Here is a 12,389-nt window from a genome sequence, read left to right on the forward strand (position 1 = left end):
TCAGCTGAGGCCGCTGGATCAGTGGCATGTGAAGCCATCGTAGGTTGCGTCATACGGAATTAGATGTCCCATCTGTGGGAGTTAACCGCACATGATATTCGGTCAAACTTGGTCAACAGCGCAGCTCAATCAGACCAAGGAACAAAGCTACCAGACCGTAACTGGTTGTTAACACGCGCTCGGGTGGGGGTCAACTTGGCCCCCGGAGGTTTTTCCGGAATGGTTTCCGAACGGCGCGGCGTAGCCGCGCTAAATTTTGCACACTGTATACAATTGAACAGCGAATCGTCTGACATAAAAATAGATATAACCTGTAAGGTTGTTGACCTATGGCATGCCAAAGGCAGGCAACGATTTCAGCGAGTGATTTCCAGGGAATCGTTCAATCTGGTCCAACAACGGATTGTTAGACGAAACCATACGACTCTGAAATACTTTCTTAGGTAACACAACAATTGAATGAACATATTGCACTGACCTAGGATCAGGTATGAAGGTCAGACCGAGGTCAAAACCGGCCTGTTTTATTATTCTAGCGTTGGCATAAAGGGTAGCTTCTGGTGCTCAATCCGAATTTATTGATAACAGGAATCGCATTATACACCTCGCATAGGCTTCTTAAAGGTCAGAATAGATAAATGACCTAGAACACCCAGGTCGACATGTTGTTTTTAGGAAAATACTGCCCAGCGTAATTTTGTCGCTGATCCGAATGCAAAACTTAAAGCGGTCTTGTATGATTTAGGTGACCATGCCCTTCAAAGGATCAAACAAGGTCACTGACCTTAGATGAGCGTGTGACATTTTACTTAGAACAGTTTACTAGGTTCCAGGGACTCTTTGGAGGCCAACCTGAAATTTGACCTCCTTGACCTTACCTGACCCGAAAGTCATGACCCAGGAACCTCAAATCTTGACCTCGGTGAGTTTACGTTTAGGTCAACGTACCTATGAACTTGGTATCTCTAGCTCCCTTAGTTCCTAGAGGGGAGGGTCAACTTGACTCCCTCCCCGAACGAAGGGTATCCAGCCGGTCACCCGAGCGCGTGTTGAGCTACACTTCCAGGTTAAAAAAATAAATAACAGTAACTTACGGGATGCAACGGTGGTCTGTGCGATCAGTCCAGACTGGGGCTCATTACTCGGCTGTGCATCTAAACAGTTTGAAAAGGTGGCACCGAAACTACCGGCATTACCTTATCTCGTAAGAAGTCAGGTCTTATGCATCAGTAGGGACAGCCGATGGACTACATCCCTTGCCCGCAAGTATCCCACTTCAGTCCGAAATCGACGGCTTAAAACACAGCGAAATATGATATCCAAGCAAGCGAAACTGAAGTAAATGCGGCTATCACCGTACGTAGATCGACGACCGAGAAGCGATTACAGTCTCTGCCAAGAACTTTCAGCAAAGGAACGCCAGGCCATCCAGTTGGGGTTTATATAACGTCTACGTTCGCCGAATGCTGGATCCGATCGTTCACAAACAATACTAGACGCACAACGTGTCCGGTGTCCGGGGCAGAATGGACCAAGGCGACTACTCCCCCCTCCCCCCCCCCCCCCACTCCACCTTCAAAATTGCTTAATAACGGATAGACGGCAATATTGCATGGGCAGCGCCGACTTTGATTTGCGTTGGGTTCGCATTTTTGTTCCTGTTGTTGTGGTTCAGGTATGTATTGGTAGACAGATTAAACCAGATGCACGGACACTCAAAAGATGGCTCATAAACGCGGAGAGGCAAAAAACGGTGCGAAAAACAACTATGTTCCAACTATAACACGCACGACATATCCAAAACAGAACTGAAAACATACAGGTCTTATCACTTACTGCTCAACTCCGTGTTTAGGTCATGTATCTGATCGTGGATCATCTGGAGTGCACCAGACACATCGACACTAAGTCCCTACTGTACCAGCAGGGACTTAGTGTCGATGTGTCTGGTCCCTGCTGTTCCAACAGCTGACGCCGAGTTGGAAGCGGGCCACGCGCCGGATGGCGCTCCTGGCGGTGATCACAACAGGTACTCAACGCTGCTCGGCTTGGCTTTGCCTCAGCAAGTGATGCCTTCACGTGGTGAAGGCTCAGCACAGCTCGGCAGCAAGGATACCGCGCCCGTCAGGTGGCACGGAGGCGCACGTGGCATTCTCACGAAGTGAAAACAACGGCGACAGCTCAGGGACTAATGAGAAGACCACGGGCCTTTACCCGGGCAGCCACATGCTCTAGTCGATCCGAAGAGCGAGGTATTCCGCTTTGCTGGTTGAACACATGACCGTCAGGAGGGTCACATTATCTAGTGCCGGCCTCTCAGCCGAAGGAACGTCGCGGAGCGGCTGAAAGCAGTCGGACCAGGAAAGCAGACATGGACAAGAAATGTCCCCCGTGCCCGTCACGAACCAGAATTATCACGCCATCCCACTTTCTCGCACTGATATCATCGGTAACACAACCAGCGGCTGAAGCGTGGGCATATCTTCCGCCTACCGGCAAATCGGTGACGTTGCTGGGATGCAGCCTAGATGCGAGTATATGACATCCCAATGGCACTCTAGATCTCAGCACAGTTGAAACACACGTGCGTTTGGAGCTGCAGTACTCTGCTCTGGGCCAGCTTAGCAAATTAGATCAGCCTCCGTTCTGTAAAATCCTCAGCAGCAACAGTAAGCGCTAGACTACACGACTGCATCGATATGGCTCCTAGAGCTGCCATATCATGAAGAGAAAACGGCAGACGAATGTTGACTTCATAGGTCATACCGTGCGACCGCTGTCATAGGTCGTGCATTCGCCATCTGCATGCTAAAATTGTGGTATTTTCCCACGCATCGCAGGCAATTTCTACGGATTGTGGCAATTTTCCGTCACTGCGAACACGGTTTTCCTCACGGTTGTAACACGTTGACTAATTTGCCTTTTTGCAAATAAGTCACCGCGAGTCGACAACGCCGATATGCCGTCGATCACATATATGTATTAGATAATTGGGAACACGGCGGTTTCTGGTGTATTCACGTGGTAAATGTGCTCACAGCGATGCCATGAAGAAAATAACATAACAGCTTTTCCAGTAAATGTGTTCAATGAAGGCACACATGAAATTCCCTTTCTCTGCACAATGTACATGGAAAGTACACGTATTGTGTGTAGATGTAATGCATTTCGGCTTTTCCGAAGGGAAACAGTGTTCTAGCTAGACGCAGCCTTGGAGCATGACCCCCGTTCCTCTCCAGTCACAACGATTATGACATCTTGCCAGATTCATAGAAATGCTGAACGAAAGATGCTCAAACAAAAGACTCCCCTGTTCAGCCAGCGGCGATCACGGTTTGGCCAGCAGGTCCGCAGTCACCGTGAGTGCAACTAAGGCCGCCAGCATCCTGAAGTGCACGTCTCGAAGACTTGGGCACCCGCAACACAGCAAACTGCCAGCCTCTAACAGTCGGTAGCCTTGTAATGGTCGTCGTCGGTGGTGTTGTAGATGTGACCTTCATTGCTGAGGAACTCCACGATGCGGTCGACCTCGGGCCGGGGGAGCTTGCCGGCCACGCTCGCGTACACCTGGTCGCGGTGCACACCCTGGTCGCTGTCGCACGCGTGGATGGCCGAGTACACCATCTGCTGCTGCGGCGTCAGGCCAACTATGCCGCCGCCCATCACCATCGGCACCTCGCCGCCGCCGCCGCCGACGGTGGAGTTGGGCAGCCCTCCAGCGCCCGCAGCGCCGCCTCCGGCCGCCAGCGCCGCCACCTGCTGGATCTTGAGCAGCGCGTGCTGCACCTCCAGCCGGTGGATGAGCTGCTCCTCGGGCGTGATGGCTTCCAGGTTGAAACACATGACGGACGGCGGGCCGCCGCCCTTGCTCGGCCGCACGCGCGCCACCATACGGCAGAGCATGCCCTCGGCCAGATCGCCGTCCGGCTCGGCGCCGGCCTCCGGGTCCAGCCAGCGCACAGCCGACACGGAGCCGGTGTCGTCGGTCAGCGTGTAGCCCACCTTGGTGGCGGCACGGTCTATCATCTCCAGGCGGCCGGCCAGCACGGCCATGTGCACCTCCTCGCCGCCGACGCGCAGTGGCTGGTCGGGCGGCGTGGCCAGCACGGTCGACACGTCCACGGGCACCACACTCTGGATACGGTCGGGCCGTTTCTCGGCAGAGGCGCCGGCGCTTGGCGAGCCGAACTGGCCGGCAGACGGGCTGAGGAAGCCGCCGCCGCCGCCGCCCGTCTTGTCCGTCTCACTCCACATGATCTGCAATGATGGCGGCGCCAGTCAGGTCAGGTGGGCAGAGGGCCTGACAGGGTGAGCGAAAGGTCTGACAGGGCGCGCAGAAGATCTGACAGGGCAGGCAGAGGGTCTGACAGGGTGAGCGGGGGTCTGGCAGGATGAGTGGAATGTCTGACAGGGTGAGCGGAGGGTCTCACAAGGGAGAGGGTCTGACAGGGTGAGCAGTGGGTCTGACAGGAATGGTAAGAAAATAATTAACAATGTTATTTGGACCACCAAGCAGTGATACCTAAGCAATTATTTAATATTGGAAGCCATATTACAATTACATATTTTAGTCATGAATAGCATCATGTACCAGTGCACACCATACACTGGACTGAAAACATACTGGTGAATTTTCTGTGGTCAATGCAGTCCAAACTTCATTATATAACAAATGTAAAATCTGCATGCCTGCTCTTGAAGACACAGAGGACCAGCCATGAATTGTGCAGACATGGAGGGCAGAGGTTTGATGGAACTTACTAACAGGCAATAAAGAAAAAAACCTGGGCTGCACAAAATAACACTTATACTCTCAGGTACGGTTGAGACATCAATGTCACATATCACAGCATGATGTCACATATCACAGAAGCTTTGCCTAGTGCCACCAGTGAGAAGCAAAAGGAAAGGGAATGAAAAAATCAGGAGTGTTACATTTTTTGTTATGGTTCCCTTCAAGGATGAAGAGAGCTTTCATTACAGTTGGGGCCAGTCTGCAATAGAGCTCTCCACTCTGCTACACACATTCACATCATTTTGATGCACTGAACCCAGAACTCACACATGCCAAAATCAGGCAAGGATAAATTGCACCAAATTTTCTGATTACTTATGTGCTAAATTTTTTCACAGAATTTTGCAGTATCTGACCTTTGCAGCAGCTTGATTGAAATATCGGCTGAATGTGTGCTTTGAAATCAGTAGAGACTGTGCGCAAAACGCTGAATGCTTGGAATCATGCTGTGAGTACACTGAGTGTGTAATGTTGCTCCTGTAGTATACATGTTCAACATTACATATATCCTTGCAGTTTGGGTTGGGGGGAGGCAGCTGCAGTCCCCACAACATTGAGAAGAAAATGGGCCTAATCCAGAGATACACTTTAATGCGTATTTTAAATGTAAATCAAACAGTTTGAACCATGCTCTGATCCCCAACCTTACTATGAAAAACTAAGCCCCCAGTCAAATACGCAATATGAGCAGAATCAGCGCTGCCAGTCCATTACCAGTGTAGATCAACAGCGCAAAGCACCTACTTGGGGCACAGGCAATGGTCCACCTCGAAGAAACGTAAATCGCCATATACAACCACGCGTAAGTTAACTCGCTCAAAATTTTACGTAAGAGCCTTATACCAGTGCCGCCTCCATCACTTACCAAACTTTTCGCGTGGCACCCCTCGCCCCCTGAACGTGCACAGACCTGTGCGCAATTGCACATTCAGCCACAAGGCCGCAGGCCGAACCGCCAAAGCGTTCGGCGCCAAAAGTGGCCACAATCGTCGAGGATTCCTGAAAGAAACTTGGAACCCCACACAAAGCTATCTCTAATGTGCGTTAGTTATATGTCTCTAAATAGTAAAAAGTGACATTGATGTACTAATTTAGTCTATTTATTTTAGTATAAAGCTTTTATGTGTTCTAATTTGTCAAATAATTTGTTTTTAAAATGGGGCAAATTCTTTAAAGTCATTCAACACATGAAGGAAGTAGCTGTCTTTCGCGATTTGGTGATTCTAAGCGTCAAGACGGAAACGGCGCATGTCGTACGAAAACGGTCTGGTACTTCCATTACAAAAAAAGGCTAAGACGCAGGACGTTCGGACAACACGGGGAGAGACCGCTGGGTGGGACGTTGGCGGTTGTTGTGGTTGGGTTGCAACGTGTGATTAATATACGTCGTGCAGGTTAGTGTTGCTGGCATAGCTTCATGTTTCGGTTCTGTATTGATTCGCGTAATCTGAAAGTTCTTGCCACTAATTGCCCCTGGTGGGCTGATACTAGACAAAAGCAACCAGTTTAGGTCCAACCTAATCCTTTTGGCAACTTTGTCTCCATGTAATGCTGTTTGTTTTTTATTTTTGGTATAGTTATAGATAGGTCATCAAATGACATGGTGACCAAAAATACTCCAAACCAGAAAGATCAGTTTGCAGACATCCAATGCATTTTCATGGCATGTCTGCAAACATGTAGACATCAGCTGACACCATGCACATTACACCACACACTGTGCACATTCACCAGTTGATGCACCATTATGGTCAATATCCTATTTTTTCCAGAACATGGTAAATGTGGGTCAAGTTAAAGGTCACCAGAGGCCCCAGGCCACCAAAATTGGCTGCACATGACCCCATGCTGTATGTGTAGGGAGCGGATTGAAACCATATCTTTACCAATTGATGCACAATGGTTGATCATCTGCACTGATTGAAAATTGTCACCTTAGGTCAGGTCAAAGGTCACAAAGGCAACCAAGACCAACATTTACTGCAGACAATCTTGGGCAATCTCATTCAGCCTGTGAGTCTGACCAGCACACAACCATCAGCAATTGGTATATCATCATCAGCAACATATTCTTTAGGGATCATAATGATTTGGGATAGGGCCAAGGTTACCAAGCATACAAAAAACCAACAAGACTCATTTTGCAGTAAACCCCAAACTCTGAACCTACATTATAGATTAGTGCACAGCCTTTCCTGACTGATAGAATGTGGTTGATAACCTATCATTTCTAGAACATGGCAACCTTGGGCCAGGTCAAAGGCCACTAAAATGACCAAGAGCACCAAAATTTACTGCAGACAATCTCATGTTTCCAGCCTGTGAGATTGATCAGAATAAGACCCCCAGCAGTTAATGTGCCATGGTCAGCAACCAATTCTTACAGATCATAGTGATCTTTCAATCCCATGCTCCAAGCCAATGTCTTTGATTGACACAAAACCTTCATCAATCAATACATCATGGTCAATTTCTTATCCGTACCAGAATAAAGAGGTGTTTGGTCGGGTCAAAGGTCACCAATAATGCCTGAAACCCCCAGGAGTTGGTCTCAAAATGACCTTTGACATTATCCAAGGCTATATAAAAATCTTCTGGAAAGAATAGGTTATTGACCATGACAAATCAGTTGGTGAGTGTTTTGTGCCACTTAATCTTAAAGGCTTGGAGCATGGGCTGTCTACAGCCAATTTTGGTGTTTTTGAGTGCTTTTCTTGATGATTATCTTGGCTCAAGGTCATCCCCTTCTGGAAATGATAGAGTTATGAACCATTGTCCATCATTTGTTTAAGTCTTGTTGTGCCTATTGGTCCCATAGCATGGACTGTCCACAAATTAATATTGGATGGTTTTGGCCATTTAAGTGACAATTCAGCCCAAGATCACAATCATATGCAAAGTACAGGTTATATGTACCATTGTGCATCACTTGGTGAAGGTTTTGTTGTGATAGGTGCTGTACACGTGGGGCACTAGGATGTCTGCAATGACATTTTTGTCAGTTTCATGCCTTGTTGGTGACCCTTGTGTGACTTAAGGTTTCCATGTTCTGGAAAGGATGGGTTATCAGCTAAAGCCATGGATTGTTAAATGTTTCATTTAGATTGGTTCCTTAGACTCAGAGTGTGTGTGTGTGTGTCTGCAGCCAACATTGGTGTTTTGGGACATTTTTAGTGACCTTTGACCCAGCCCAAGGTCACCATGTTCTGGGAAAATGTGTACCAGCCACAGCACATTGATTGGTAAAAGTTTGCTTTTCATCAAGGCCTAAGCCTCAGAGTATAGAGTTGTCTGCAAAAACATCACGCAAGCTTCAGAAGTTTTTAGCTGTCTCGGGCACTTTTGGCAGCCTGCGGCCTGACTCAAGATTACTGTGTTCCGGAGAGGATGGGCCAGTGGCCATGGCTAGCTGGTTGGCAAAGGTTTTTGACAGATAAAGCCCAGAACCTCAGGGCATGGGCTGGTCTGCATCCAAATGTGCTGGTTTAAAATGTTTTGGTGACCTTTTCCTCGACTGTTTCTGGTCTGAGAAGTGCAGCTTTTTGACCAAGGCATATAAATTGGTGCAGGTTTTATGCCGATCGGCCTCCCAGGCTAGGTGTACAGGGTCTGCATCTAGTGCTGTCAGTTTTTGCTTTCTGTGACTTTCGACCAGGCCCTAGGTCGCCATCTTCTGGAAACGATCGGTGATCGACCAAGGGGTATCCAGTGGTGAAGGTTTGGTGGCAATCAAACCCAGAGGCTCGGAACATGGGGTTCTGGACAGATTTTGTGGGTCATTTACACCCTCCCAATGCAGTATGAATGCTGTGCTTAATACAGCGGGACACTTCCCTAGCTTTAACACAATTTTAACTTCCCAAGGATGTTTTACAGATATCTAGCGTGACCATTAACAGAAACATATGCACGAAAATTGCAGTTTGCAGCCTGATGCTGAAGCTGGAATAGATGGGACTGTGAGGTAATGTGCTTATAAGTTCATCTTTTGTATGTTCATTGCTTTGTGGTTCTGACGATTATCTTTTCAATCACAGGAAAATTTGCTGATGCCAGACTTGTTCATTATTGTATATATATATATATATTAGGCTCATTGAAAAGATGGAAATAAGAATGGGTTTATTTACCCCAGTCTTATGTCGTGGTATCATGTTAATTGTGCTATGCCGTTCTTGTGAAGCTAAAACTGGTTACTACCAATCTTGCCCCAGCATAGCCAGATATCCAACACTCATGTGCTGGAAAATACAGAAATATGAGCTTTGGAGGTCATGCTTTAGTCTTTATTACTAAGATATTGGTGCTACCAATACTTGTCCTCAGTGATGCACATTTGTTACCGAGTGTCCTGCACTGCATGCTTCAGAGTGGAGCCTTGTTTACAAACATGGCAATGCTGCATACTTTGAAAGTGGTTGTTGCACCTTATTTGTGTCCACCCCAGGACATTTCATCTGTTCTCGAGCAATGTGTGACATGGAGTGGTGCTGTGTGTCAGTAGAGTGGCTGTTGCATTTTACTTGCGTCCACCCCAGGACATTTCACCTGTCCCCAAGCAATCTATAACAAGGGATAGTGCACTGTGTCAGTACAGCTGATCTCCGTTGCAGAGTGCTCGGCCGTCTGACAATGCTGGCGAGGTGGGGCCGCGGCTGTCTGGTGCAGTGTGTCAGTACAGCTGATTTCCGTTGCAGGGTGCTCGGCTGTCTGACAATGCTGGGCGGGGTCGGGCCGCGGCTGTCTGGTGCAGTATGTCAGTACAGCTGATTTCCGTTGCAGGGTGCTCGGCCGTCTGACAATGCTGGGCGGGGTCGGGCCGCGGCTGTCCGCCGTCCTGCGGGCCGCCACAGTCACTGTGACCCCTGTGCGGTTCCGCTGGCACGCCAACAAAGTGGCACGCGGACCCGCGCTCCGTCGCTATGGCTGGAACAAGGAGCACATCATGCCATCTGGTGGGTAGTGCGGCAGAGCAGCCAGCATCTTAGCCGATGGGCGTTACGTCCTGTCTAATGTCGGGTAAATACTCTCGCCGGCTGTGTGTCCAGGTCAGTTCCCAATGCATCTTTATCGACAGCATCAGCACATCAGCACAGTTTGTGGGAAGTAAATCCACATGTTTGGGATGTATGGGACTTGCCTGTCCCGCGCTCTCCTAACTAAAGTACTCGCATGGCGATGCGGGTCAGTCACAGCAATGCATGCGTGGTAGGGTCTTTGACCTGGCTGCCATCCCTTTTAAGTGTTCCATCAAATTGCTGATGCAACTTGTTCAGTGTGTATGTTTTGTCAGACGATGTTTGTCGTTGGCCTGGCATTGTTCTTCAAAGATTTGAGCGTCAAGCCTCGGTACTTTCTAGGGCTACTGCCAAGGAAGGAAGGCGCCAGACCGCTCGGTTTTCCCCAGTACAAACCAAGCAATGCATGGTCACCGAAGAAGGCACTTTTTGGTCAGAACGACTACATCGGTAAGCTGGCTTAAATCTTAGTGAGACTGGGACGAAATGATAAATTGAGTTGCCTAGCAGTGCATGAGTTTGACAGCAGCATTGCGTCTGTTGCAAGCATTTCCAATGGTACGCCACGTAAAACCAGACGAAGGTATCGGCATTGCTGTACGATGTTTTGTGACTGTCACTATCCCGGCGCTTAGCATGAGTTAAAAGAAGCCAGAAATGAGATAGAAGATGACCACGCGCCATGTCGAGGAGCGTAGTATTTCTTAGCCATGCGGAGTCGTTCGATGTTCCGCGTGGCGACAGCTTCGCTTACGCACGACCCATGGCCTGACCGGTTCGTCCTCTCCCGTGCCTCAGACATCCTCGGCAACGGTTCGCTCCATCCGGTGCAGCTGCTGTACAAGGTGCCGCCTTGGCTGCGCGGTTTCCGCGGCAACGAGTACCAGATGCTGCTGCGCAAGCGGAAGGTAATGGGCTCCCTTCTGGAGGACCACTACCCCACCAAGAACTACAACATGCAGAAAAGGATAAAGTACCTGTATCGCTTCCTCAACCACGGCCGTACCAAGGACTACTTCTGGCGAAGGACGTAGCTGACTCTCGGCTCTCTTGTGTAGTCGTGGTAGGCACTGCTCCAGATATGTTGGCGAACGGGACGTTTTCGAAGCGGGAGCGGTGTGAAGTGTATTGCACCGGTGTTTTTCAGTGTTTTGATGTCTTCGGGAACGCCGTGGGTGATCGTGTGTCCTGCACATGAGTACGGTTGGTGGTCTAAATACATCAACGATGTGTACTTTTTTGTAATTTTCGTGACTTTCCTAAAAAACACAAAGTAGGAGAATAACGATTCGCATTGGGTTACTGTTAGCATAGTCGTCAGGGTCTAAGTCAATTGGTGTGAGGGGGAACAGGAGGAGAGCTGCGGCAGTTCCCACTTCACCCGACATATCCTGCAATATTTTCGCGGTTTGCGGTAAGTTCTCTTCGTCACGGGCCGCAGCAGCACGCTTTAACTTTTGGTTCCCGAATGAGAGCGTTATTATTTGAGAGCGGAATTCCTGTTCGGAGTGTGAGGCAAGTAAGCCACCTGGCTTCTCCTCCTTGGCAAATGACTACACACTTCATTGACACCTCGCTTACGGAAATTTGAAAAAAAGACGTCATACCACACCTATTGAGATCCAGGGCAGTTGAGCTTTTGGCGTGTTACAAAGGATATACCCTGACATACACAGACGGATCCAAAACCTCGGATGGCGTGGGTTGTGCTTTCATTAGCGGTTCCGTCACTCGAACGTTCTCGTTACCGGCCCACCCGTCAGTTTTTACAGCGGAATTAGTTGCAATCACCAAGGCGATATGTTTCATAGAAGTGGGTGAAGAATCTTCACACGCCATTTTTACAGATTCACTGAGCAGTCTTTCTGCACTGAAGTCTCTTTATCCATCACGTCCCCTTTTACAGGACATTTTATCACGCCTGACACAATTGGATCGGGTTGGAAAGAGAGCTGCGATGTGCTGGATCCCTAGTCACGTCGGTATCGTGGGCAACGAACTGGCTGATGCCGCTGCTAAGCGAGCAGCGGTAGCACCATATACCCGGTTTTTGCCTATCCCTGCCAGAGATTTTTACCCGGCAGTCAAGACCTTCCTGAGAAGCAAATTGCAGCGTTGTTGGGACCAGGTGGGGGGCAATAAGCTCAGGGCAATAAAGACAGAGTTGGGCTTGTGGTCGTCATGGTCTCGCGGTGTGCGGTGGGAAGAGGTGGTTTTATGCAGGCTGCGCATTGGGCTTACTTATGCCACCCGTGGCCATCTGTTGCATGGAGCCGACAGACCTGTATGCCAGCGGTGTGGTGCCGTCCTGAATGTCCATCATGTCATTATATCATGTCCATGCCTCATCGAAGAACGACGACGTCACTTTGGTTCACAGTCTTCGACCCTGACGATTAACGATGTGCTTGGTGACAGTTCCTCCTTTCTTGATCCCAAACAGCTCTTTTCGTTTTTAAAAGATATTGATTTTCAAGTCATTTTCACACCGTACTAATTAAGTAACAGCATAGTTATGGGCGCAAAATGACCACTGCAGTCGACGCGCCCGAAAACTCCAATGAACAACAAAAAGG

General features: G+C 48.9%; 2 protein-coding genes across 2 annotated transcripts; one reads left to right on the forward strand and one right to left on the reverse strand.

Annotated features, from left to right (window-relative positions):
• Positions 1-2,995: 2,995 nt before the first annotated feature.
• LOC119096875 (replication protein A 32 kDa subunit-B) lies at positions 2,996-5,748 on the reverse strand. The gene is made up of 2 exons (XM_037219860.1): positions 5,661-5,748; positions 2,996-4,257 (listed from the first exon to the last, which is right to left on the reverse strand). Exons 1-2 carry the CDS (start codon positions 5,721-5,723, stop codon positions 3,442-3,444), a joined length of 879 nt encoding a protein of 292 aa, XP_037075755.1. The 5' UTR covers positions 5,724-5,748; the 3' UTR covers positions 2,996-3,441.
• A 359-nt stretch (positions 5,749-6,107) lies between these two features.
• LOC119096932 (39S ribosomal protein L51, mitochondrial) lies at positions 6,108-11,051 on the forward strand. The gene is made up of 4 exons (XM_037219939.1): positions 6,108-6,189; positions 9,578-9,750; positions 10,156-10,263; positions 10,612-11,051. Exons 2-4 carry the CDS (start codon positions 9,597-9,599, stop codon positions 10,845-10,847), a joined length of 498 nt encoding a protein of 165 aa, XP_037075834.1. The 5' UTR covers positions 6,108-6,189; positions 9,578-9,596; the 3' UTR covers positions 10,848-11,051.
• Positions 11,052-12,389: the final 1,338 nt, after the last annotated feature.

Source organism: Pollicipes pollicipes, unplaced genomic scaffold (assembly GCF_011947565.3).
Source record: "Pollicipes pollicipes isolate AB1234 unplaced genomic scaffold, Ppol_2.1 Scaffold_4295;HRSCAF=5057_pilon_pilon_pilon, whole genome shotgun sequence".
In the NCBI taxonomy this organism is placed as follows: domain Eukaryota; kingdom Metazoa; phylum Arthropoda; class Thecostraca; order Pollicipedomorpha; family Pollicipedidae; genus Pollicipes; species Pollicipes pollicipes.

What these genes read in the sequence shown, in the direction of transcription:
- LOC119096875 (XM_037219860.1), bottom strand. Translation starts at nt 5,723, where the DNA reads ATGTGCAATTGCGCACAGGTCTGTGCACGTTCAGGGGGCGAGGGGTGC. An exon ending in GGTGCCACGCGAAAAGTTTG is followed by an intron (nt 4,258 to 5,660) that starts GTAAGTGATGGA and finishes CCATCATTGCAG; the next exon opens with ATCATGTGGAGTGAGACGGA.
- LOC119096932 (XM_037219939.1), top strand. Translation starts at nt 9,597, where the DNA reads ATGCTGGGCGGGGTCGGGCCGCGGCTGTCCGCCGTCCTGCGGGCCGCC. An exon ending in GGAGCACATCATGCCATCTG is followed by an intron (nt 9,751 to 10,155) that starts GTGGGTAGTGCG and finishes GGTACTTTCTAG; the next exon opens with GGCTACTGCCAAGGAAGGAA. An exon ending in TGGTCAGAACGACTACATCG is followed by an intron (nt 10,264 to 10,611) that starts GTAAGCTGGCTT and finishes CCCGTGCCTCAG; the next exon opens with ACATCCTCGGCAACGGTTCG.